Source organism: Vanacampus margaritifer, chromosome 17, assembly GCF_051991255.1.
Source record: "Vanacampus margaritifer isolate UIUO_Vmar chromosome 17, RoL_Vmar_1.0, whole genome shotgun sequence".
NCBI lineage: Eukaryota > Metazoa > Chordata > Actinopteri > Syngnathiformes > Syngnathidae > Vanacampus > Vanacampus margaritifer.
The window spans coordinates 10,559,492-10,586,727 of record NC_135448.1 but is presented as its reverse complement, the minus strand read 5'-3'; the positions used below and the strand labels follow the sequence as shown (position 1 = coordinate 10,586,727).

At 38.7% G+C, this 27,236-nt stretch overlaps 1 protein-coding gene and 1 long non-coding RNA gene across 3 annotated transcripts in view; both read left to right on the top strand.

Moving 5' to 3' along the window:
* The first annotated feature begins 3,398 nt into the window (after positions 1–3,398).
* Positions 3,399–27,236, top strand: part of LOC144037115 (uncharacterized) — an 80,246-nt gene continuing 56,408 nt past the window's right edge. For both annotated transcript variants that reach the window (XR_013288819.1, XR_013288820.1), the window contains exons 1-2: positions 3,399–3,853; positions 16,265–16,408. This is a non-coding gene — a long non-coding RNA (uncharacterized LOC144037115). The remainder of the gene's footprint in view (positions 3,854–16,264; positions 16,409–27,236) is intronic.
* sem1 (SEM1 26S proteasome subunit) lies at positions 7,514–9,743 on the top strand. The gene is made up of 3 exons (XM_077548263.1): positions 7,514–7,681; positions 8,166–8,259; positions 9,550–9,743. Exons 1-3 carry the CDS (start codon positions 7,606–7,608, stop codon positions 9,590–9,592), a joined length of 213 nt encoding a protein of 70 aa, XP_077404389.1. The 5' UTR covers positions 7,514–7,605; the 3' UTR covers positions 9,593–9,743.

Genomic DNA, 27,236 nt, shown 5'->3' with positions numbered 1-27,236 from the left:
CTCAGACTTGGATTCATACCCCCGTTCGTTCCCTGCCTGCAAGCCTCCAACACTCCAACATTTGAGACACACCGCAGATAGACGTTCACCCATAATTATCGTTACCCGGCTGAACCGAGCCAGTCATTTGGAATCCTGACAGAAAAAGAGAGGTGAGCTGTCACCGCCACCTCTGGCATCTGCTCATTTGCATCTCTGTTGACACATGAGGGTGTGACAGTCGTCCAAGAAGAGCAGAGCAGGTCTTGTCACTCATCCGCTTAACCCCCCGCCGAGGAACATGCACTCTTTGACATACATAACAAGGGAGAGAGAGGGAGGAGTTTCTCCAGCAAAGTGAGACAAAAGGAGAGCGATGATAGATATGTAGGCAACGGCGATATGTAATTAGCTTCTTAAAATAGCACGCGGACAACAAAGATGAAGAAGAGAGGATATATATTGGTTGGTTGAATAAACTTGACCCGAAAGTGTTTGAATTCAGGTAGAGCCAGCATTTCTCTGCAGATGTGTCAAATGTCCACAAAGGCCCCTTTGTGGGGATGATCTATTGACACATCCCACAGCACAAAAGATGCACTTCAAGCTTAGAGCTGTTAAGGCAAAAAAGGTGAGCATGAATCACTGCATGCTCTTGACCCTAACCGCACTCTACACTGTCATTTATTTGAGAGAAAAAAAAAGGGAAATAAACTTCTGTATATTTATAGGTGCTGCAACAAATTCATAGTCTTCTCTCTGAACCATTAATGAAAATTCCTTTCCATTCATGTAGCATTACGAAAAAATTTAAATTAACAGATTTTTACACAAAGGAGAAATTAAGCTAATGACTTAGGCATGAGGATAGACTTTGCAGATAATGGGTACTTCCAATTGGAGTGCTTTTGTCAGAGAGGGTTACCACCTATGGTGAGAGCGTGTGAGTGCTTTCACATACTGTATAGGGCAACCACACTGGAACATGGACACACTGCTATTATTAAACTGTTAGTGCACATCACTGGGAATAGATGTCCATTTGATAATTTTATTAAAAGGTGTTTTGGGGGTCTAAATGCATAAAAGCTTTTAAGGGGCAGATTACCATACATTTTTGTTCATTCTTTTTTTTCAACATGGATGGCTTAGCCAACTACAATACAAACAAATTGGATTGTCTAAAGCAAAAAATCTAAAATATAAATAAATTTGGGTTATTCAAAACAATTTTTCCACCAGCCACTGATACTGATACCAAGTGCCGATACCACAAGTACTTTTGATACATACTCCCCCCGAAATACAATTACATATAATTCTAAAGAAAGACCTATACCCTCCCAATAGAGCATTTTCTTTAAAAATACATGAAATGAATTGCAATTTTCTATTATATTTTTTCCCCACCTGTTCATAAAACACATGGTTTGTATAGAACACAGAATAACATTAATTTAAACAAATGAGTGAGTAATAAATAATATAAGTAATAAATAAATAAACCCCCCAATAATAATAATAATAATAATGAATTGTATGATAAAAATAGTATATAAATAAAACAAACTAATATGACCAATAAAAAAGTGTTTTTTTTCTGGTTTTATGATGTAATGAAAATTTTGATACATGAAAATTCATACATGTATTTGTCTTGCAATTGATTGGAGACCAGTCCAGGGTGTACCCCGCCATTTGTCAAGTCAGTTTGGATATGCTTGAGCTCACCTTTGAACCTAATGATTGCAAGCATTGTAGAAAATAGATATTGCAAGTATTATAATTGGTAAAATAAGAAAAAAAATCATATACCCAATATGAATAAGTGGTGAACTATTAATATGTAAACTTTTTCAAGCCTGCATTAAAATCCCTCTCTGTGTTGGAGCGGAACATTTCCAGGTTGTACGTATAAATATAGAGGTGTCATTGTTCCGAAACTCTCTCTGTCAGTTGGACCCCCCATATTTCATTTCTTCCCCGCTGATAGCATTATTCAGCAGTGTCCAGATAAAAACAAAATATGCAACTTAAGCCCGAGCAGGGCTAAGCCACCGATTTGGACAGGATTACCTGGAGGCCAGACAAGACAGGCATCAGATTGTACCGTCATAAAAGACCATTAGCCTGTTGGCAAACTGTACCTCAAGCTCGAGATGACAGAGCATTTCAAGACAGACGTGGGAGCAAAATATGAAACTTAAATTCTTCATGACAGACATCTCCATGAATAGGGACTTCTGTATAGCAAACACGAGATAAAACAGATCATTGCACTTTTATTTTTGGCGGCTATTTGATAGCATTTTAGAAATACATGCGTCATTAACATCCTCAACCCTCTTTTTTGTCCCTTTTTTTTTTAATGAAAAGACAGTCATAGTGTCCACACAACATACAATAGAGCAGACTTACTGACTGGCTGGGATTAAATTTAATACAGGATCTTGACAGACATATCCTGGAAGCATAGTTTGATCCTTGCAGACTTCCTCTCAGCAGAGTTGACATGTTTCTCTTGGATTTGTACTATAGTTAAAGTCAGTGACGTGCAGTGAGCTCTAGGTTTGGGTAGGTAGGCAGTCGCAAATTGAGACGCACACACCAGTTACAAAACGTATCCTAGGGTAACCATATTTTCATTTCCAAAAAAAGAGGACACTCAGCCTGACCTCGACATACTTGATACTCAGAAACAAGATGCCATACATTCAAACTATTTTAACATATGCCTTCTCTGTATGGGTAGAAAAACAACAACAACAACATTACTCTACTTTTTCATTTTTTTTAAATTTTACTTCGAGCCGGGTTCGCACCCATCGCCTCCGGTGCGGCAGCTCAGCACTTGCCAATCAGCTAAAGTTCTGGGCCACCGTCAGCCAATGAGCAATCTGCCAGCCATAGTAAACATTCAGTGCATTCTGCCTCCTCCCCCACAAAAATTTCAAACGTATGTAATTAAGTGACTATCTCCCTGTAAAACAGCCTAATTCCTCACAAAAATCAAGCTAGCAATAGCAATGCCAAACACCATGCAAAGTGAAACAGACAGTTAATCAAAGCACATCCACAAAGCCATTCTTTATGAAAAGTATGAATAATTATTTGTCCCTTACTTTGCTGAAGATCCGGTAGCAAAGGCGTTGGTCTCCCATTCTTCAAAAGATGACGTTTTTCCTCAAACGAAAGGCGTGAAAATAGTTTTATATTCTCCAGAGTTGCGTCATTTTACCGCTTTGCTGGGCACTAAGTGTGTTTTGAATTCACGAACGAACGTTTGCATAGGAATAATACAGCGACGTAAAAGGGCTGCGTAGCGATCTACCTATTTGCGTAAAGTACTTTTATGCTGGGAAACTGACTACGCATGCGCGAACACACATCGCTAAACGGACAGGGCTGGGAAAAGTACAGTAGCGGTGTGCAATCCGAGGCGGATTTACCATTAGGCAAACCAAAGCAGTTGCGTAGGGCCTCACGTTAATAGAGGGCCCAATAGAATTCCTCATACACTAATGGCCAATATAGTTTTTACTTATTTAAGCATAATAATTATGTTTGTAATCCAAATCATTTCGCTAAAATGCCAGCAGAAGGCTTCTTGTATCGTACGTCTCTTCCCCCTCCTCCCCCTCAGTTTCCACTAATGGATCAATCCATCTTACTGCGCATGTGCATGCGCCAAAAGAACAGAGCGGAAGAGCGTGAAGTGACGGCAATGAGCAAGACTAGAAAGGAGAACGTAAAAAAGGGAAAGTTTATTACCAAGTTACCAAAAATGACAAATATTTTCACTGCGTCAATGGCGATTTACAGCCTGCAGCAGCAACAAGATGGACGCCTGTTGGGGACCCAAAAGTAGTGACTAGTGAGTAACCGTTCAGCTGGTGACATTTCCCCTGTATTGATAAGTTTTTCTTCATCTCATTGAACTTGGAAGGCCCGTTATCGTTGCACCCTGCTATTTTTTTTTCAGAACATTTAGCAAATGTACGTCACTACCCTGGCCGTAGCCATTTTTAAGCAAATTCTAAATGAATTTGTGTGCTGTTGGACATTTTAAACAATATTCATATATTTGTAGCATCACTTCTTACTCCTGTGAGTTGCAGCCAGTCTGTTTTTAAGCTTGTCATGATGCATTTTCCAAAGGGGCCCAGAGTGATTTCTTTTTTTAAGTTTTAAGTCACCCCGCAAAGGAATATTCTTTCACTTTAAGTATTAAATCATCATTTTTGGGGTATATGGTTTTCGCTGAGCAGGAAGGGTTTGAATTATGTAACCAGCAACATAATTTACAGTGCCCAGCGTAAAAGTGTACACCCCCTTTTGAAAAGTAACATTTTAAACAATATCTCAATGAATACAAAAACAAGTGGGAAAGTGTTTTCTTTAAGTAACACCCATTTATAATCAACTGTCTGCTTGACACCTGTGTAATGAATAATGAGACTCACCTGCAAACGCTTGCAGTCCAAAATTTGGGTTTTGCTCCAGAGACGTTCTGTGGGGTGTACTCATTTTTGCAACACCCTTATTTGAGTAAAACTGAAAATGTTATTCTCTAATCCATATTATTAATTTTACTTTCATGTTATAAGTTAAATAGATGTTATATACATTTAGTCTTGTGATCATTTTGGAATTTTTTTTGTGTTCATTGACATATTGTTTAAAGGGTTATTTTTCAAAGGGGATGCAGTTTACTCATTTAAGGATTCACACATTAAGCATGGAAAAATGTTATATTATTGGAACATTAAGCCTTAATATTTTATTTGATTTCAGTGCTGTTCAAACATGAAACAGACTGCAACCTGTTTGGTAAATGCTCATTTATAAGCCTGAATTTTCAGATAAATAAATACATTTTTATACAAATCTTACAGTGTACATGTACAAGTTTACTGATTAGTATTTTCTAAATTTGAGTTAAAACCCCCCCGCAATAATTGACTTAAAGATTCGTATCGGGATTAATCGGTATCGAATCGTGACATACGAATCGCGATACGAATCGCCAGGTACTAGGCAATTCACACCCCTAATCATCATCATGAGAATTGCTGACATGCACGTACTGGTACTACTGCATGCTGTTTTCTTTTCGATTTTTTCAAAGGCACATTTGAAGATGTCTGTAGACATTTGAAACTCTACCAAAGTGTTTTGGGATCATATTTGTGTTATATTTATGACTGAAACCATTCATACAGACAATCCTAATCACTTTTAGGGGAGTGTGAATTATTCAGGGAAATTTTTCATTGGTCATCAGGCTTGTTCTTTATCCCTTGCGAAAAGTGAGAGTCCACTGTTTTCTGATTATTATATTTACAATACAATACTGATGGATTACATTTTGAAATGTGTGTTTTATTCCTTGAATTTATGTTCTACTGTAATTGAAAAGCTGAGGTCGGTCCCCCAGGTGACGCAGAGTACACCGCAGACGGCCGGCTGTCCTCCTTTGTCACTTTCTCTGACATGTGGAAGAAGAGGGCTTTATCTTTGGAAGATAATCTCTCGATGCGGCGGTACACTCTCAAACTTCCACCCTTCCCCTCTCAGCGTGCACTGCCTCAAGGCCACGAGCCCAACCTGTGATATAAAGAGCCGCATAGTATAGTAGTGTCTACGGGGAGGGGCCTGGTGGTCTTATGCTGGAATCTTTATCTAAGCCTGACTGTCTCTTTCAGTGTACTTGTAACCGTCGCCGATCTGTCCTTCCCCAGGGGGGCTTTGTCTCAGGACAGAAATGTGATGCTATTACTCAGACACAAGCCGTGGTGGCTGGAGTCTGTGCTACAGCAGGCACCTTGTATCTGCCTTTTGTGACCCTCCCCGCTGCACTTTTCTTTTTTTTTTTTTTTTTGGGTGGTGGGGGGGACGAGAGACTACAGGCGCCAGCCGCTATGTAACTGCAGTCTCAGGTATGCTGGACGGACGTGGAGGCCGTTTCCCAGGGCTTCACCTGCAATGACTGAGTGACACTGGCACCAGAGTCGGCTCCATTCTAGAAAATGCTGGCAGTTCAGATCTAGATGTGACTAAAAAGCCTCACTACTGGAACACAATACATTCTGTGATGCTGGTTGACTTCTGTTAGTTTGCTTTAAAGTATACCTAATGAGGAAAAAAAAAAAAAAAAAAGCAATGATGATGACATGTCAAATCAGTAAAATTGCCGAATGAACAATACTGAGCTCTCCAGAAAAGAAAAAAAAGTTTGCTTTAAAGTAATACATGACATACTCAATTTGACGTTTTATTTAAAAAAAAAAAAAAAAAAAATCCCATGACCAATTTTCCAACTTGCCTGGGACTTCTCCTACAAATTTATTTATACTTCCTCCTTGTACTGCGTTTAGTTTGCTCTGCCTCCTAATGTTGCGGCATTGTTTTGCACAAAGGCTTAGGATAATTACAAAATAAAATAGAATAAGTAGTCTTAAACAGAAACCTCAGCTCCATCTGTCAACAGATGACAGTAGCAGTCAGTGTCGTTTTCATTGTGGTGCAAGTGGTTTTGTCGTAAATTATCGGTCTCATTCATGTCGACTACATCTAAGCTGCGGCTGCCGCTTTATTATTTGAGCAGGCCTATGGGATACAGTATGCGTTTGTTCCTAAATGGGAAACGGTTGCTAAGATGTGACTGCTGACTTGTGTGAATGTTTTCAGGAAGGAGCAAAATCCTTTTATGGTTATGCACATTAGAAGAAGTATGTGTGTACTGATGATGGAGAGGCCTCAGGGGAGGTGACAGACTGTGTTTTCTGTTTCACAATAAAGCAGTTTTATATGTGTTCCAAAACATTTACAATTGCCAATCAATCAATCACGGGGCACATAAAGACAACCATTCAAACCGAAGGACAATTTATATTCTTCAATGAACCGGCATGTTTTTGGAAGGTGAAAGGAAACTGACACAAAGAAAAACCCATACAAACATATGCCCACCCTTAGCCAAAGTTCAAACTCGGAACCTCAGAAATATGATGCAGACGTGCTAATAATCACTTGGTCACTGTGCTGCCTATTTCAGTTAATATCTTGGGGGGACAATGGAACATACACGCAAAACATTTTTGTGGAGACAACTGGAATTGTAAAATTCTGTTGTGCGCGAACTGTAAAGCTTGCTAGATGCCTGGGGCAGACGAAAATATTTTGTCAGCCTTGGGGTGCAGGTGGAACGGAAATTGATGCCTGACTTTGTCAAAACCGAATGAATATCCTGCAAGCAAACTATCTATCTATCTATCTATCTATCTATCTATCTATCTATCTATCTATCTATCTATCTATCTATCTATCTATCTATCTATCTATCTATCTATCTATCTATCTATCTATCTATCTATCTATGACATAAAGTTTTTGTAAATATTTTATAATGTAAAATTATACGACTTGTGTTTCAATAATTTAAACACAAACAGTAATAGTTGGTTTAGTAACAACTTAACGCATAAAGCGCTGTGCTGCGCACCATCACGCAGTCAGCGCAGCCATGACCCTCCTCAAGAGGTTTTACGTTCCCATAATCCATTGCGCGCCAGCAGCCATTCATCTCCAAAATCCAAACAGCGTCACAGCATCACACCGGTGAAGATGTCAGACAAAAAGCAAACCGTCGACCTGGGTCTACTAGAGGAGGATGATGAGTTTGAGGAATTCCCAGCCGAAGGTTAGCAAATAATGTATTTTCACGTTGTGACTGTCGGTGTTTTACTAATTGTCAGCATTTTGTATGTGAGCTTGGCCTGGTAGCAGTGACTCAGCTCGCCTAGCCAGGCTAACCTAGCAGTAATTAGCCGTAGCAGTAGCTAGCCAAGCTGCTTGGTAAACAAGCCAATATAACAAATTAATTTAACCAGCAATGAGATAACTAGTTAAATGTTTTCCTCCGTAAATGAGTTGTCCTTGTTATGACGGTTTTGACATTTTAATTTAGGTTGGCAAATGGCTAAATGGACTAGCGGGATGCGAGCTAAACAATAATATGTCCGCATGTCACCGTATAAGCCTGCCAAAAGTGGCATTTAGTAAGGTTTTAAGGTTTTTGACTCATTTCCCCGTTGAAAACAAATTTGCTTCTATCAAAACTTATTTGCCTGATTCTTTTTTCCCCCCTCCACGCATTGTATTCGGTCCGTTGCGGATATGTTCAGATTGGACTGGGCTGGACGAAGATGAAGATGCTCATGTTTGGGAAGACAACTGGGACGACGACAACGTCGAGGATGATTTCTCCAACCAGTTAAGGTATTCAGCACGACGCTTTGTCCATGTGAAGTGTACTAGTACTTTAACTTAGATTTTTTGGTCGAAGAGAGTGTCAAACCATGTGTGTCTTAGAGGGAAATGTATTCAAGCAATTCCTCACAATCCTATGTAATCCAATTAAACATAACTTTAATTATACATTGCTACAACAGCAATCTATGTTTGAAACATTTAACCTGTGGTGTATTACCCTGCCTCACCCATTTCATGATTAATAATGAAATAATATGCAAAAATGAGTGTGCTTAGCATTTAGCTTCTCAGCGGCAGTAACTTGGTTCTGGTTATGTGGTTATAAGTGCTTATGTTAATTACCATGTTTCAATTTTTTTTAAACAATATTAGCAATGGGTAGATAACTAACGAGTTACCTAGTTGTGCAATTTCACATTTGATGGGTGGCTACTGGCTAGGTACTAATGGTGCACAAGAAAGAAAAAAAAGTCAATTCTCCATAATATGTCCCCTATAAATGGAATCTTGCTATTGCAGTGTGACACTGTGATACTTTACAATTTTTTACAGTTGATTAAAATAAGTTATTAGTTTGAGTTAATAAAAAAAAAAGTAAGCTCCGTGAGATGCAACATCTCGTTTGCGAGGGAGTCCGACACAAAAAATGCAAGGCAATCATATTAATAAAAATAAAAAAAGTAAGCTCCGTGAGATGCAACATCTCGTTTGCGAGGGAGTCCCACACAAAAAAATACAAGGCAATCATATTAATAAAAAAAAAAAAGTAAGCTCCGTGAGATGCAACATCTCGTTTGCGAGGGAGTCCCACACAAAAAATGCAAGGCAATCATATTAATAAAAATAAAAAAAGTAAGCTCCGTGAGATGCAACATCTCGTTTGCGAGGGAGTCCCACACAAAAAAATACAAGGCAATCATATTAATAATAAAAAAAAAGTAAGCTCCGTGAGATGCAACATCTCGTTTGCGAGGGAGTCCCACACAAAAAATACAAGGCAATCATAACGACACACCAGACAAATACAATAAAAATAAAATAAACAAATAGAATACAATAACACTAAACAGATACAACCTTAATCTCAACAAAACAAATATATTAATATTAATTGTTTTAATGAAGTCATTTTTTATGGAGTTTTTGCATTGGATCTTCACTTGAATTTGCCAAATGAATTGTCAACTTGTTTCTCTTTTGTGTGATTGAATGTCATTGCCACACCTGCTAATGCAACATGACATGTTTTTGTCGTTTGAGTGGCATTGATGCATCATTCTTTTTTTCTACCTGTAGAGCGGAGCTGGAAAAGCACGGTTACAAGATGGAGACGTCGTAGTGGCTGACGAGATCCATGTGGATAAAAATGGACATTTCTATGTGAATATTACAGGCTGACGACAAAGAGAGGAGGGAAGGAGATGTTTCTTATGTTCTTTTGTTTCGTTTTGTAAGAATTTTGACAGAAGTAAAATGCTTAGAGAAGACAACTCAAGTGTGTTTACTCATTATTACTGTTGTGTGAATGTCATCAATTTTAATCAAATTAGGTGTGTGTTGCCTTGTCATCTAACCTGAATTAATGATTTACATTTGTGTAGCCACAAAAAAATGTTACCTCTACATGCAATCAGTCTGTTTGAAAATGGAATGAAAGAGTGAAAACTCAAAACATTCTTCTTAATCTCTTGGAACAAACTTTCAACCAAAGATTGCTTTCTAAATGTCTCTTTGAAACTTTCCTTAGGAAGTGGATTTTGGTATCATTTTTAAGATCATTCATAGACTTACAAAACCACTATGCTACTTTCTTAAACTTGGCTTTAAAAAAAATAAACTTCAAAAGTATGTTAAATATTAAGTTTTCACGAAATATTGTAGAGACATTAAGATATGAGGAACCTTCTTGTGACATTTCCGAGAAATTCGGAAGGGATATAATTTTCTAAATGGACCATTCCTAGCAACTGGTGACATTTCGGTGTGATAACCTTTTTGTGAAAATTATTTTTTATATCTGATAATTGACATGTTTAACCTTCTGGAACTTGTACTGGGTATACAGTAGCTTAACCACCAAAGAGAGAAAAAATATACTATTAGCAATAATAACAGGGTGGACCCTGAAAGGACCCCCCAATTAAATTAGGTAAATTTAGTCTAATCTTCACAACATTAGCATATATATATATATATATATATATATATATAATATTAGCCAGGTGCAAACCATGCACCGAGGGCGTCAGTCACTCCAAGTCGATTATTCTGTTCAAGATCACAATCTGTGGTTAAAATGTTCATAAAAAGTGAATAAAACATACTCATTTCATGGTGATGAAAAAAGCACGTCCTTGAGCGAAAATCCTGCCCAATTATTACCATTGATCATGTTTATTGGAGTTCGATTTGCAAACGTGATTCTGAAAAGTTGCACGTGGTAATCGTGCTATTTTCCATGTACCACACTTATAAACAAAATATGAAGACAATGTGAGAGGTGACATGCAAATTCTTGGTTCATTTTATATGGAATGATCCCAAAATTGCTTTATGGACGGCCATGTTTGGATTCACTTTTTGAAACTGTCAAAAGCATACATGCTGGGATTTTAAAACTTATTCTGTAACTACTAAAATCTCAGCAATGACTATATTTTGTGAGATCATAGTTTGTCAAATGTGTCGGTGTCAAAATAATTGACCAAAGTTTCGAGCTGAAAATTTTCCGCTTGTGCTGAAAGTGTCAAAGGCACACAAGCGCACACACTCGAGCTTGTTCCGCACGACGCCGTATAACAGCCCCTTCCCCTTTCAGACCCGCAGCGCCGGGCCGAGACCCTGAAGGAGAGATTATCCACTGGCGTGTTTGTCAGAGGCAGGGAGGGGGTCTCAGCATGGGGGCCCCGAGCCCGCCTTGCCTGGGCCTGCCTCCACTGCCAGCCAGGCCCGACTCTTCCGCTCAGCTCAGCGGGGACTCTTGTACTGAACCTGTGGCCAATTTATCCTCCGCCCCGCTCCCTTCTGCAAAACGCTTTCTAGCACGGGTTCGTCCCCTCTTCTAGGGTCTTAATGAGGTGAATGGGTGCCAGTATGACCAAGACTTTTATCCCCAAAGACATCCGTAAATGGAAAATAACGCTATCAATGTTTACGGGTTGTACGTGGAATTTAGCTCCCATTTGTTATTTGTATGCCGTGTTGAGAAATGTTCTATGACTTTTGCATTTAAGCAGACAAATGTACCTTTATTTGTTGTGCTTTCAAACGTCATAGCTTGCCTAGAAAGTACCTTGTACCGAAGAGTGCAACTGTCAATGTGAAGTCAACTGGCAAATATGTCCGTCGTCGAACGTATTTCCAGTGTGAACACCTTATGTTCAAACATATTTGCAAGTACGTTTAAACGTGTTTAAATACCTTTGAACGTATATGTAGCATATTTGCAATTACGTCCGAACGTATTTGCGGATGTGTTTCAACGTTGTTCAAATGCACTTGAGGCTAAATGCTACAATATAGCTTCCCCCCACATACACACACACACCACGGGATATTTATTTTATTTTATTTTATTTTTCATTTATTTTATTTATTTATTTTTTCTTCTTCTGGGTATTTATCTGAGCATGTACAAGTAGAAAAACAAACTTATTATTATTATTATAATTTTTTTTTACATTTGACCTACATTATTCCAATACGTTTGAAAACTACGTAAGTAAATATTGCTTAGTCATGATTTTTAGGATTTATTATCTGCAGTACATTTTCCCACCATATACGGGTTGTGTGAAATTTTCAAATGTATTAGTATAATGCTAAAAAAAATATATATTTTTTTTAGACTTGCACATCAATACCCCGTGGCATTATGGGAAAAAAGTGCTATGTTTTTAGCATTTAGCCTACAAGTAGGGCTAAGTTTGAATATACTTATAACCTTTATGTGCAAGTATGTTTAAGCGTATTTGCACATACATTCAAAATGTAAACATTTGCTCTCAACACTTAAAAAAATGCTTAATCTGCAGTATAAGGTGGAACACTATCTACTTCCTGTTTATTTTTTATGTATAAATGTACTCATGTTACACGAGTAACATTTTTGTTTACAAACAAGTGTGTGTGTTCGCTTTAGGGAGAATATAATACAGTACTTGGTTCATTTTTAATAAATAGACCACCCAATGACTTAACACACAAGTGTGAACGGGTGAGCTCTCCAGTAGTGATGAAGCTTGTCAATTATATGTAAAAAAACAAACAAAAAACATTTAGGTTATCAATTAACTATAATAGCTGTGTGTGTGTGTGCCACTAAGGGCCCGCGTTGTTGATTATTACGACGGTTGTGAAGTCAGCCAAGCGAGAGCAATCGTTAAGTGTGAGCAACAGAGGAGGAACCCTCGGCCATTTTGTTTGTGCTGAGAGCGTAAGATTGTTCCCTTGTGTTTGCCGCCGCGAGGGCCTCCGCGGTTATTCAACCCCGCACCGATCCGCGGGCCCTCGTCCCCGCGTTGCTTCGTCTTTGATCTGACGTCATCAGCTCTTTAATTCCTCGCCGGCATTTTTTGTTGTTTCTTTGTGACCCCCCCGCGTGATTCGACATGAAAGTGAAGGCTGATGTTGACTGATGAAAGGATGATCGTTTGCTGGGTTGAACACGTGGAAAAATCACTGAGAGCAGGATTTTAAATATGGCAGCCATTTGTCTGCTCATTTAAAAGTGCCAGAAAGTAATGAGACGATGTTAGTGTTTGTGACTTTTTTTTTGTGTAACATTGAGTCAAGAAATAAGTCATTAATTTTCATGATTATTTAGCAATTTGCAGGTGTATTGCTACTGTTGTGTACTTTTCTCAGGAACAGCAGTAATTTTTCTGGGTCAAACTGACCCGGGAATACTCTTGCATTCATTATCAACGTGGTTACGCAGTTGCTCTTTCATTTGTCAGGATTGGCAATACAGCTCCTGGGTTAGATTGACCCGGGGCACGTTTACTTATAATTTAAGTACCTGAAAGCAACAACAACAAAATCCAAGTAAACATTGTCTATAACTCTTACTTACCTTTTCAATCAATACTTAGAGAGATTGTGCTTCAATGATGACAATTACATTTACATTACAACATTAAAATGTTTATGTTAATGAATGTATGTGTTTAATTATTATTCAAGTCATTATCAGCGTCATTACTAAATTCGCTTTGCTTGGATCTTATCGCTGGCGTCGTCAATGAGAGTTAGCATTTTTCAATACGTACTTTTGATTGGTGAGTAAATTGGAAAAATCAAACCCACAATGATGGACTGACGGATGTTATATATTTGTGAAAAAATTGGACATTTACCAAATTGTGACAGGAGGTTTTGTTCCAAAGCCAAGTGGTTTGTTTGTCTGGAACAGCAGAGGTCAAATTGATCAAGATCAAGTATACGTATTGCTGTTACAGAAAAACAAAATACCGATAATCGTCTATAATTAACTTCAGTACTGTACTAACCATTTCAATCAATATTAAATGTTTCCACCTCTGACAGATAATGCTTCAGTCAGGATAGTTTACTCATTTTTCATAAGAATATCGTGAAAGACATCAAATGAACCGATTTGTGTACATTGATTACACTCGATACGTTTTTAACCAAAAATCTACTTAAACATCATATTTATTTTTTGTATTCTTCGTTTAAACTTTAAAATGACTGAAGTATTTTATTATCAAATGAATTGACAACTATTTTAATAATCGAGTAATCGTTTGCTGCCATTGTTTATCTTAAAATTGTCCAAATGCTGTGGTTTCTGTCTTTCAACAGTAATTATTCACTGACTTCTATAATCCTTCATGAAAGCAGACCGATTTATCTTTTGTGTTTAATCAAAATAAGACTTTCGTAAACATCTGTTTTTACTTTGGAAAACAATGAGTGAACCAGTAACTGAATCGATTTTGAGTACAACATCAGCCTCCCATTTAAATCAACAAAAGCTATGAAATCAACAACAATCATTGGTTGAATGCAAATTAAAAATGTATCAAATTCGATTAATTGATTGTATAATCGATTCTAAATCATTTGATTGTGACAACATCAGACTGAACAGTGCATGAATGCTGCTGATTACAATTCATCCACAGAATAGAAAACCGCAAAGGTGCACTAAATGAGAGTTCTCCGGCTTCGGCGGGGGTCTTTCCTCCACTGAGTGCCATTCTAGTTCAAAAGAGCATTTCCCTACTTGCAAATGTCCTTGCGCCCACGCGGCGGCGAACCGCGTGCGAGCGAGCAGCCAAGCTGCGGCGGCGAGCACTTTTTCATAACACTTCACGTCGGGAGATGGCAGATCCATTGTTCTCCGGGCCCGCGAGTCTGTGGGCGAGACTCCCCGCCGCTTTCACTGGAGAAACACGCTAGTATCAAAAAGCTTTATTTTCTTGTCTTTTCCTGCACACTATAGGCCACTTTGACCGCTCGCCAGCACGCCATCATGGCTCTACTTTTGCGAAAATCTGTGAGCCGGGGAGAAAAGGACGCTGTCTTTGCGTGTGTCGGAAGCACACAGCTGCTGCTATAATGGCTCTAATTGTACGTTTCTTTTGTCGGGCTGGAATGAGCAACAATGCTATGACGAACACCCCCTAAAAGTAAAGATGAGGGGAGAGAGTTAATAATCATTAAAAAAAAGACTCTCAGCTCAGGAGTACATGCACCAGTGAGTCTGCCAATCCGCTGCAGAATGGCCCACACCTGCGCACTCGCACCCCCGCTAAAATAAACACAGATAATAAGGTGTAATTACTTTAGAAAATAATAATGAGGAGCAACCCTTCAGACCTCAGCTACTCCCGGTGACAAAGGCCTGCCTGTTTATTGTGGGGGGTGCAACTAGCCCAAAGGATGCTGGCGAGTGTCCTATCAAAGGACCCGAGGGGTCCGACTGAGGGTCCCTTTATAGGACGGTCATCAGTGTCGACGGGGGCCGGCACTTTTAAGTCTCTTCCAGCCTAACTGCCTCAATTAAGCAGTCTGAACTGACCACAGGGTACTTTCTTTATCATTAAAACCATCCATCCAGTTGGCCAATGAGATCATCTTCATTTCTATGGCTTTAAAATAACAGTAAAACATTGCGCAAGCGTAATCTAATCTCCATCTAGTTCTTATTTTCGTCTTGTCTCAACAGCAATATTCACAATTACACTAATATGAGAGCAACCATAATTAAAAAAAAATAAAAATACTAAGGCTAATTCAATTTCTTAATAAATGATTGCATATTACAATTCAGCACTGTGACGCCATTTCCAGTTGACAACACAAAATGGCCGCCGCCCCCCAAAGATGGGTAAAAACAAGTGGAGTTTTCATCTTTAATTAATATTCCACAAACACATTATTAATCAGAATTGTGTGTTTAGACTAGTTTGAGCGCATAAAACATATTACATGAGATTGTAAATGAATAAACCGTTTTTATAGTGCAATTTAGCCAAAAAGTAACTGGCACATACACACTGCAGTACATTAATGTGTTGATGTCCCTTTAAGGGGGCGTGGCCTCGTGGGTGCCATCAGGAGCTCTGACTCCAGCTCTGCTTGGGCATTTACTTCACGGTTAGTTCAAGGTTGGCAACTTCTCATGTCCCTTGCCAGTGTTTTCTTTTTGTATTTGCGTGTTTGAATGTTTAATCCCGTTCAATAATGCTTCAACGTAAATGTGGCAAAAAAACTAACAAACAGATATTTATTCTTAATTTTGTAACAATGTCCATACAATGTGTGTATTCATCAGCTTTTGTAAGAGACTTAATGGACACTTAGGAGCCAGTGATTATTCCCCCAAATATCGCTATTAATATTTTTGGCAATGTAAGCCTTCAGTATGGCCCTTGAACGCATCAAGTATTTGACTTTGACCCTACAGATCGTACATATGATGGAAATACCCCACATAAAAAGCCAGCTTGTGTTTCACACTCTGATTATTTTCCCCCCTCAGAGCCGTCGCACCTCAACCACAGAAAGCCCATCCATGTGAACACGACACCAGATCATGGAGGAGGCGTATGTTGGCGCCACGGGCTCACTGTCACTTACGCCTGTCCAGGTTTTCACCCGATCCGACATGTTGGCATACAGATGGGTATGTTTCACTTTTAACACTATCCTGGTGTTTGGGACGTTAAACAAACATGGGACTTTTGTTGGATGTCAAGATGCATTAAGAGGGTCCCGCTTTAACCGTGCTACATGATCTCTCTTACGGGTAATATGGTTTTATATCATGTGAGGTGTAGAACATGAAGGAATTAGGACTTGGCTGAATAATGACAAGGGTGATGTAATTGCTCGATAGAAGCTCTGCAAAATTTGGCTTTTATTTATTTATTTATTTATTTATATTTTAATTCTGCAGAACTTTACACAATACTAGATTACAATATAAGAAAAATAATGACTAATTAAAATAAAATAAAATAAAAATCTTTAAAAAAATAAAAATAAATTCTCTCTGTAGCAAGTTAAATACAAAAGGACAGCGTTTAGTAAAACAGTCAAATGTTCTGCCTGTAATTCATATCTTTAAGGGACCAAAAAGTGTTATACATTAAAAAAAATAAATAAATCATCAGATGATTAATCAGTTATTTGTTTAATTATTATTTTATTTTGCCAAGTATCGCAATCACATCAGCCTAAAAAAATTAAAATAAAACCCATGTCAGTCGGTCCCTGGAGGAAAGTATAAAATAGGTCTTTTATCTGATAAAGATGTATAAAATCCACATTTAAAAGAAACAATACTAGTTCAATTTTATATTTATATAGCACATTTCCTACACACAATAATCCAATGTATGTCACATATAGTTACAAAACAACATTTAAAGACAAAAGATTTTAAGATATTTAAAAGTAAAGCAATAAAATGTAGTTATTAAAATTACTAAAAGTAAGTACTAGGGGTGTGCCAAAAAATCGATCCTCATAAGAATCGTGATTCTCATTTAGTACGATTCAGAATCGTACTAAATATCCCCAAATCGATTTTATTTAAATAATTTTATACTGTCTTGCCTTTGTCTGTGTGTGCCTTTATTTGGAGCGCTGTTCATGTTGTACCCAGTTTGGCCACTGAGGGGCATTGCGGCCTAATACACTGTTAAGTTGTAGCCACATTAGAGAGTAGAAGGAAAAAGTCACGATCAAGTTATTCCAATAAAAAAAAAAAATTTCAGCGTTGAGCCGTTCTTTTGAGTGATAAAAGTGCCGCGAGTAGCGCGCTAATTAGCATTAGCGAGTCAGACTGGAGTAGATCATTACAATTCCTTGCACATCTATCGATAGAAGCAAAAATCATTGTCAATCAAATCATTTTGAGTCAAAAAACGTTCCTAATCAAATCGCAGGCCTAAAAATCGGAATCGGATCGAATCGTGAGACATTCAAAGATTTCCACTCCTAGAAAGTACAGCGCAACATAATTTTATTTTTTTTTACCTGGATTTAAAAGCATTTACGCTTGGGGCTAACTTTCAGTTCTGTAGTCATCTTATTCCATTTGTGTGCAGCATAACAGCTAAATGCTAAATGCACCATGTTTGCTTTCAACTCTGGGCCTTCACTATTTGACCCGAGTTTACTGACCTCACAACCCGACTTGATTTATATTCTATGAGCATTTCTTTAATGTGTTCAGGACCTGATCCATTCTGTGATTTTATAGACCAGTAGCAAAAATTTTAAAATGGATTCTACAGCTGAGTGGGAGCCAGTTTAAAGACATCAGGACTGGAGTGATAGGTTCTGATGTCTTGGTTCTGGTAAGAACCCGAGCTTTAGCTGTTTGGCACTCTTCTAGGGGAGTCCAGTCAGAAGACCTTTACAATAGTAATAAAGTTACTAGAGAAGTTCTAATTTATCCAACAACATTAAAACTCTATTATTGTAATATATGTTTACGTTGGTAACATTTCATTTGTGAGTCTAATGACCCTACATGGGTCAATATGCAAATTTCCATTGGTCTACTCTGGATACATATTAAATCAGTGGACAGTGATGCATGTTAAATGAGCAAGAAACAATTTAGCCAACACAGAAGCTTTTTTTCCACCCGAAGTAATAAAGCACACTTAATGTTATTATCACCACTGGGGAATTATCAGTCCTCTGATAGTTGTAATTAATCTATCAGCAGTCGCTTCCACACTCCCATGAAAATCACTGCAGATCTGCTTCAGCGGCGTTGACCAAAAGAATCAGTGCGCAGCCACCATTCACACGACGACGTCAAGTTGTCGGACCGAGTCATTAGCACATGATTAATTGCATGTCACAGTAGTCGCATCATCGCCACATGAGGGAGCGAGATGTCAAACACAAACATTGCGTCATTTTAATCAAGTTAACATAAAACATTTGCACGGGGAAATTCGACAGAATCGATTATTTTCATCGCTTCCAAATCAATACGTCACCGCTTTAGCCCGCGGCCGCCTTCGGAACTGGAGCGCGGTGACAGACGTTGCATTCTTCTTCTTCTGTTTTTCATCACTTTCTCACTTACGCACGCGCACGTCTTGAAAGCGAGGGTGGGAGGCCTTGGCCCAGCCGCGGTCCGACTGGTCCCGGCCGGGCGCAACGAGGAAACAATTAATCGTGTGTGAGCGGCCCGTCTGAGTGTCTGCTCTCTGGACAACAACAACACTCGGCCGTTTATCTCCCCTCAAGGCGGGACCAGCAACCAACGCGGGCATGCACGCTCTCATCTTCACACGCGAGGACAAAAATGCTTTCGCATACGATCATTTGACACGAGAAGATGGCGGCAATCGGGATGCACATAAAACACATTAAGCCAGGTAACAGGTGCTCCCTGTTTGGACAGAAGTATTGGGACAAATGCTCAAAAAGGATGAAAATTTACTTTCCTCTTCAGTGACGGTGGATATAAAAAGTCTGCACACCCATGTTCAAAAGCTGTTTTTTGTTGTTCTTGTTTTTAATGATTTAAAACCTTTCTACCCGGGACCAGTAATACTCCATTGAAGAAGAAAAAAAAAATAGAATGAGTGTGGTTGCATAAGTGTGCACACCCTCTTATAACTTATATGTGGCTGTGTTCAGAACTAACCAATCACATTCAAATGAGTCAGCACGTTCAAATGGGTCAGCACACACCTGCCACCACTTAAAGCACTGATCAACCCATTAAGGTCAGCTGTTTTAGTAGGCTTTTCCTGACATTTCTTTTGGTGATGAGCAGTGTTATTTCTCCACTCGATGATTATTGTCTTCATTATGTTCCATGGTATATGTTCCATTTTTTTTACGATCAGGAACTAGAAGTTAGAAGAGAAGAAAATTGCTATAAAATGCATGCAATTTGAACACAAAAAAAATACAAAATTGGGACATTTAGGTGTTTAAAATTACCTGTCATTGTTTTTTTTTTGGGGTGGGGGGGTTTATATATCAAAGGCACTAGTGGTATCGTTATTTGGCATCGGTGACTATTCGAGTACTCATGCTGGTATTGGTCTGAAAAAAAGTGGTATGGAACATCCCTGCTTAAACTATGAGAACCCTCTGATCATGTTGAAGTTCTCCGTGGACTTTGACTTGTGCTCTAAGATGTGCAAACTGTCAGGAAAAGCCTACCAGAACAGCTGAACTTTTTTTGGGGGGGAGGTTAAATGGCATTTTAACTGGTGGCTGATGTGTGCTGGCTCCTATTTAACATGAATCTGAATCTGATTTGTTAATTCTGACCACAGCCACATCCCCAGCATGGGAGAGTGTGCGCACTCATATAACCACATTGTTTCACTTGTTTATTTTTACCTTCCTCTATTCCTTGTTACCACAACAGCTAATTAAGTGTTTTTTCCTCAATACTTGGTCCATTGTCTGCTGTCGGTATCAGCACCTCCCAATAATGGCACATAAAAGAACTGTTAAAAACGGAAAAAAAAGTGAAGAAAATAATCGAGGATGGATTAAAGATGTGACAGTCATTCCTTTTGAGGAAGCGTTGACTCGCTTAATTTAACCCTTGTTATCCCCGCAATGGCAAAGCAGGTTACAGGTGAGCATAAGCAGACAGGAATCATGAAGCAAAAGAGGAAGTACATCATTTATCTATATATATTTTTCGGACATTCTTGAAAGCACGTATTTGTTGCTTTTGAACTAGTGGCCCGCTAAACCTGAAGCAAACAAAGACCCCGGTGTGTGTTTCAATCGGGCGGCATCTGGATGGCATCTGAGGAGGCTGGCAGATTGGAGGTGACAAACAAGTTAGTGCCGAGGTCCCTGGTGACAAACACATTGCTGCAGTGCATAGTGGGGGAGGGGGAGGGGGTTGACTTTGAAGGGCTATGGAATCCAAATTCAGTATATTTAAATTTTTTCAACTGCACAATAAATACTGTAGACTAAATTTGACTCTATTTAGAGTAAATTTGACTCTATTCAGATAGGGACCAAATAGACTCATCTTTAGCGTAGGCTAAGATTTACACTAGGAAGAGAGTAAAATAAAGATTTGAAAATAAATAAATAAGTCACTCAAGGGTTGAGGAACGAAATCACGACCTTCTGCTTGGGAGACTGCAACACTAACACCTGAAATATGACTTTTATTTACTTTCTCCCCCCAATTCTTTTTTTTTAAATTCTCTTCCAAGTGTAAATATTACTCTAAAACTGAGTCTATTTGGTCCCACTCTGAATACAGTCAAATTTACCCTACAGAATTTACTGTGAGCCGTAGACACGTGGACTTAATTGGATTATTAAAAAAAAAATAATGAAAGAAAAGTATTTAAGCATTATAGGTATTACATTATCCTTAAAAATGTTAATATCAGTCATGAATGTTTTATTACATTGGTCAATTTATTACATTATTGGGTTTTTGTTATATTTTTTTATAGAGTCTTTGTCTGTTTGAAAGCCTAAATAAATAAAAATGACTTGACTTGACTTAAGTGCAAATTTTATTCAATTATCAGGCGTTATTACATTTTGGCAAACACTGTTTGATAAGTCCATACCTAAGGCTTGATATCTCTCACAATTTCCTAATTTTACCCCCTTATTTTCCATCATAAATGTGACAAGAATAAAAAAATATATAACCCCAACCAGAAGTGCAGTTGTGAAATTTTGACAGGTGCAGCACGTTATGATTTGATTCCATTATCAAGACAATAGAACTTATATGAGCGTTAGCAAAAATGTAATCTCACTCTTTTTCAAGAGAGTGAATCAACTATGAATGCAAGGAAGCAGGTACGACTTTTGTAGCATTTGCACAGTGACAGCTCAGCATCAACTACTGTTAAGATGAAAAGCTATCCCACATCCGTGTAAAAAAAAAATAAATAAAAAATGAGTCACACTATTCACGTTAGAATCAAACTCCCTGCATCACCGGGATCTTCAATTAAGCAATTAAGACAAACGCGAGCATGCTCTCAATCATGCTCGCGCTCCCTCTTTCAGCCCAGGTGCAGCTTGGCAGGAAGAGGAACAGGAAAACAGGAAAAGACCCAGATTTGCTGCCGCCGCGCTCGCTCGCCTTCAAAGGCAAACGCCCCTATGATCATTTCCCACAATGCTCGTCGCACACGGAGGCGTCTGTGATCAGCGCTTATGAGAATGCGCAGGAATCTGACAGACAACCAGGAGAGGGGGGGGGGGGGGGTAAGTGGCAAACTCGCCCCCTCCCCACGTGCTCATTCCCTCATCCTGCTCCCATCTGGGTTCACTTATCCCAGCCCGGGCCAGCCGGAGGACCCCCGTGCCCTCTCGGGTTGCAGGGTCTTGAGCGCGCTTCATTGTGGGTCCTTGTTTTTGCGAAAGGGAAGCGCTTGAGCCAGCCCCCATCGCCTGTCTGGACCACCCCAGGCCTCGCAGCCAGCCCAGACGCCCCCCAAGGCATGCTTAGTGTTTGCCTCATCACAACTGAAAGATACTAAACAGATTCATCCAGAAGCTCCATCTAGAGACCGTCTTCCATGAGGTGTAGTTTTCTGAAAGGAAGCGAAAGTGGCACTTGAAATGGGCCGTGTTTATGAATGCACATTTGCATAACGAGACAAGCGGATGTGCTCCGCGACGGCGGAGCGTGCGCAGGAAGTGCCCTCGCGCGTGTGTCGGAGCACAGGTGAAACCGCCGAGAAGTCCGCTCGAGCCAATGTTTGGAATAATCCGCGGTCCAATCCAAGCTAGACGTCAATCCGGGTTATCACGCCGCGCCGCTGAATGGAAGCAGAGCGACTCGGACGGCTTACTTAAAAGTCATTGAGAAGTTATTCAAACACTCCGTTATTGTGGCCTAAACAAAGGCGGCCTGTCACTCTCTATTACACATAGGCTGTTTACGAGCAAGCCACTAGGATTTCTGACAACAAGCACGCATTGTAGACTGTTGCCGTATTTAGCTAATGAGCACAAGGCGTGCAATTAATTTCTGGAACACGAGGTTATCTAAAAATAACAGAATGTAGAAGCAAATGTAGTTGAAGGATTGAAATAAGTATGTCCCTATTTTTCTTAATCTTATTAGTCATGGGTCACTTTTGGGATTTCTTAAAAAGCAGCAAATATACTATTCTAATATTCTAAGATTTTGTTTTTGAGTTTAATGTCTGACAGTAGGACAAGGTTAAGAAAAATAGGGAGATAATTATTTCAATCCTTCAGCTGCATTTGTTTCTATACATTGTTTTGTTTTTTTAGATTTGAGGCATAAAGTTACATTATCTGAGAGAGCAAGCCACTTTCAACACTTTTGATTGGTTAATAATTTTGAGGGAAAAAAACATACCCACATGGTATGTGGAGTGGCCACTAGTATCTATTTGTGAAAAAAATATCCATTCATCTAACCATCTATTATCCATACCACTTCATAAATGACTTTAGTTTAGACTTTACAGCAATCTGATCGACTGGATTGGAATCTGACGATATTTAGCATTTTATGTGAAATCGGTGATCGGCTATGACATATTTGATCTGCTCCGTACATTACATTACAAGACATTACATGTTATATTTAATGTTTATCAGCATTTTTTTGAAGATTTTTTCAAATGTCCCCCATGCATTTCAATGGATTATACATAGATTTTTTTGCGCTATTTGTGGGTCTGTTTAAAAAAAAAAAAAAAAAAAGATATACAGTATATAACCATATAATTTTTTTTCAAACTCGTTGATCGCTGATTGGCCAAAAAATCATTAACGTGTAACGCATGTAAACGTGTGTAAAACGTGTAAACAGTATTACTGTTTGACTTAATTCTCTTAAAATAACTTATTTCTCTCGTTGTATAATACAAACTTTTTCCCCCCTTTAAAGTCGTTCGCCTCTTGAAATTAATTTAACTTTTTTTCTCTTAATATTGAATCTTCTGTGTGTGATGCAATCTAATGATGTTAACGCTTAGTTTTATATATATATATATATATATATATATATATAGAGGTACATACAGAAATATCTTTATTTATTTATTTATTTATTTATTTATTTATTTATTTATTGTTTTTCTAGTTACTAGAGAGACAATAAATACTAGAGTCTAGTATCTAAATAAGATGACTGTAAAATTAGTAAAATATGTGCAAGTGTATCCAATAGTGATATCAGGCGTTAACGTTTCGGTTCTTAGAGCCAGCACATGACATTTGTGAGCCGATTTGTTCTATTTTCTCACCTTTTTTCTGTTGCAGCCACATATTAATGGCCAAGATGTGTAGGGGCACACTAAGCAGAAGGGGGAAGATGGAGGTTACACACACACACACACACACACACAGCACAGTGAGCGCGCAAACGGGAGCGAGGGAGTGAGACAACATTGCTTTATAATTAAAGACTACTTTGTGGCGAAGGCGAAAAATGAGCTTCAAAAAATGATGTAAGCATTGGACACATTTGAAGTTCATAAACAATACATTTTAGTCATAATAAGCAGCATATTATGCTCCCTAATAAAGAGAGTGTGCCAAAAATAGAAGCTAGGTTGTAAATAATGTGTGTATTAATAAAATATCCTTTTCTTAGACACTCTTTTAAACCGATTTGACTCATTTTCTAGTTAAGGAATCCTTGTTTTGATGTCAGGTGACAGATTGCTACTTTTCTTATCAAAGTCCAATTTTTTTATCTCCAATCCACACATTTTAAAATTACACCACAGTAGCGAACGAGTCGGAACCACTATTATGTAGTTGCGGTACTTCAGAACAAAGCCATAACCGCAAGCAGACTCTCTTTATGGTTTTTACAGACCCAAAAATGTCTTATACATTTGAATGTCATAAATGCAGGCACTACAATAAGAATTCCCATTGAGCCAAATCAAATCAAATAAAGCCTGAACATAGCTCGACAGCTGTTTCAGTTCACATCGGAAAGATGTGAGTGACTGACAGATGATAGCAATAAAAGTAAGGACACACTGGCCATTTTTGCTGCGGTGGGGCCTTTTCAGAGGGGGATTATTAACTTGTCAGCAATTTCAAAGTAAGACACAACTTGGTCTCTCGCACGGCCAGCATGTCTGCCTTACTTTTATTAAAAGGTCTTTAAACCTTTCGACCCCGGAAGGCCTCCTTTACTGGCTGTTAATAGGGACGCGGTGGTCTACGGGCAGACCTTAATTGGCCTCGTAATCATTTGTTTAGGGCTTCGCCTCTATTTTGGAGGCTCCGTGTTTAGTGTGGGGTTAAAAATAGACCAGCGAGACAGCCGTCCGCCGCTCATCGCTCAAGCTGTCACGACGCGTGGCCCCTTGGGGACACGGGCGAGGGGACCCCCTCGAGCCGTGGAAGTTCAAAGGTCACGCGGTTTATCATTATTAGCCACTTAGTCCGTTGCAGAAACACGGATGTTAGATTGCTAAAAGTAGAGTGGGAATATACGAGCGCGACAAAACTGAAGGCCATTTTAATTTAATGTTACTGTTACTTTTTTATGTCTCATGAATAAAACACGGGAAGATCTAATGCTTGCTTCGCTTAAATGCCACAAGTAACTGAGTTACTAGCCGCAGATTGACAGTGACGGGAAATGAAATGTCACCGGATCAAATCATTAATCGTGTAAAATATTGTCATGCGACAGGAGAAAATAGCGGTGTGAAGATTGCATCGGCTGATAAAACATTACTTACGGCCATTTTTCCAATAAGCCATGGACTCGCCGCTGTCAATATTTGGAGGCAGATATGAGGTATACCCTGGCGAAGGCCATTTTTGAAAGGAGCAGAGAGCCTGCTGGGAAAAATACAGCGTCTCATGCTGTGCCTCCGGGAAGCTGAAAAGCCACTGCGGCAAAAAGCTATGAATTATTTTCAGCACAAAATACATTTTCTTTGAAGACCGTCGGGCCATTAGAGCCCCTTTGCTCCCTTTTAAATTGTTTTTATGCTGTGAGTAATGTTAACCTTTGCTTTTGTAGTCATCACATTTTCTTTGCACTTTTTTCCCCTGCCAGCAAAAAGCATGGATGGACTGGAGATGCGGTAACTAAGTACAGGAACCATTTACGCCAATCATGAGGAAGGAACTATACAATTTCATTCTCGCGCGCAGAAAAAGAACCTTATGATAAACATACACAAAGTACACCAACCAGAGGACAATTTTATACTTTTGCCTTTAGAGCCCAAGCCGCAACATTAAAATGACTGTTAATTAACATGAGTTCCATGGTCCCTGTGGACCTCCCAACAATATTGACCAATGTGAGATTTTCAGAATAAATCAACTCCAGCCATCTAAAATTATAAACTACCAGATAATGCGAAACAAATTATTCAAGCGCCAAAAGCCCCACTAGCAGTTCCAGAGGAGCCATCCAAAGTACTAAACCATGCCATCATAAAAAATGACCCGCTCTTCAGTTTCTGTCAAGCGGTCTTGTTTTACTGTCAAGCGTGCTTGAACAGCTTTAGCGATAATGTAGCCTAATAATGATAAGGCTAATTGATTAGCAAAATCGCTGCAGTTTAGCTTTAAGTTGATCAGCTAATCATCTAATGCGGCGCTGATGATCATACTCGCGGGGATGGCATGAGAGCTGATTAAAGGCATTCACATGTCGCAATCTCACACACACACACACACACACACACACACACACTGAGGACAGATGATGATTTAAGCGATTCCCACACAACCACTGCTGCTTAACTTATTTACATTACAGTATTCAGTCAATTGAGCGCAACGGTATATAATTTTACGGAATTACGATACAGATTCAGAATTTACACATTTTCGACCACGAGTGTTTACAGATCAGATCTGTATCCCAATCCAAATACTTTAATACGATTTAATTGAAAAACATGAGCGGTTAACACTTCAACATTGAGCTCATTGAACTATTCATAAACAATAAACAGGATTTTGGTGAGTTAGAGTTCAAATTAGGCCATTATGTAATAATTTCACTCAAGTTAGTTGTCCTAGCATCCCTAAAACCTTTCAATTCCAACTCAAGATATCCTGAATTAAAGTCACTATGGGATGGAGAGATGGACATAATCTGCCTGCCTTCCTTCTGGGTGGTATAGTCTATAAAAATCTAATGTTCTGCGACAGCATAATCCCCAAACATACATTAGTAGAAAACCATAATGTAGAAAAAACACATATATTTTTTATTTTTTTTATTATTTTTTTATACATTTAAACTTTAAAACACATTGACATTTTAAGATATACATTATCAAAAGTTCGTTAGCTCTATGCTAACATTTAATGTGAAACGCCATAGACAGGCAAGGATAAGTTAGTGTTGTTGTAATTATGAACCTTAAAATGTTGTATTTTTCCACAACAATTAGATGTTTTCGTAATTTCACAGCACTGTGTTGGACTGTTTTATTTTCCCCCGTGACACAAATTGCTTTTTGTACAAAATCCAACCATTCTGAGCTTTG

What these genes read in the sequence shown, in the direction of transcription:
- sem1 (XM_077548263.1), top strand. Translation starts at nt 7,606, where the DNA reads ATGTCAGACAAAAAGCAAACCGTCGACCTGGGTCTACTAGAGGAGGAT. An exon ending in TGAGGAATTCCCAGCCGAAG is followed by an intron (nt 7,682 to 8,165) that starts GTTAGCAAATAA and finishes GGATATGTTCAG; the next exon opens with ATTGGACTGGGCTGGACGAA. An exon ending in GATTTCTCCAACCAGTTAAG is followed by an intron (nt 8,260 to 9,549) that starts GTATTCAGCACG and finishes TTCTACCTGTAG; the next exon opens with AGCGGAGCTGGAAAAGCACG.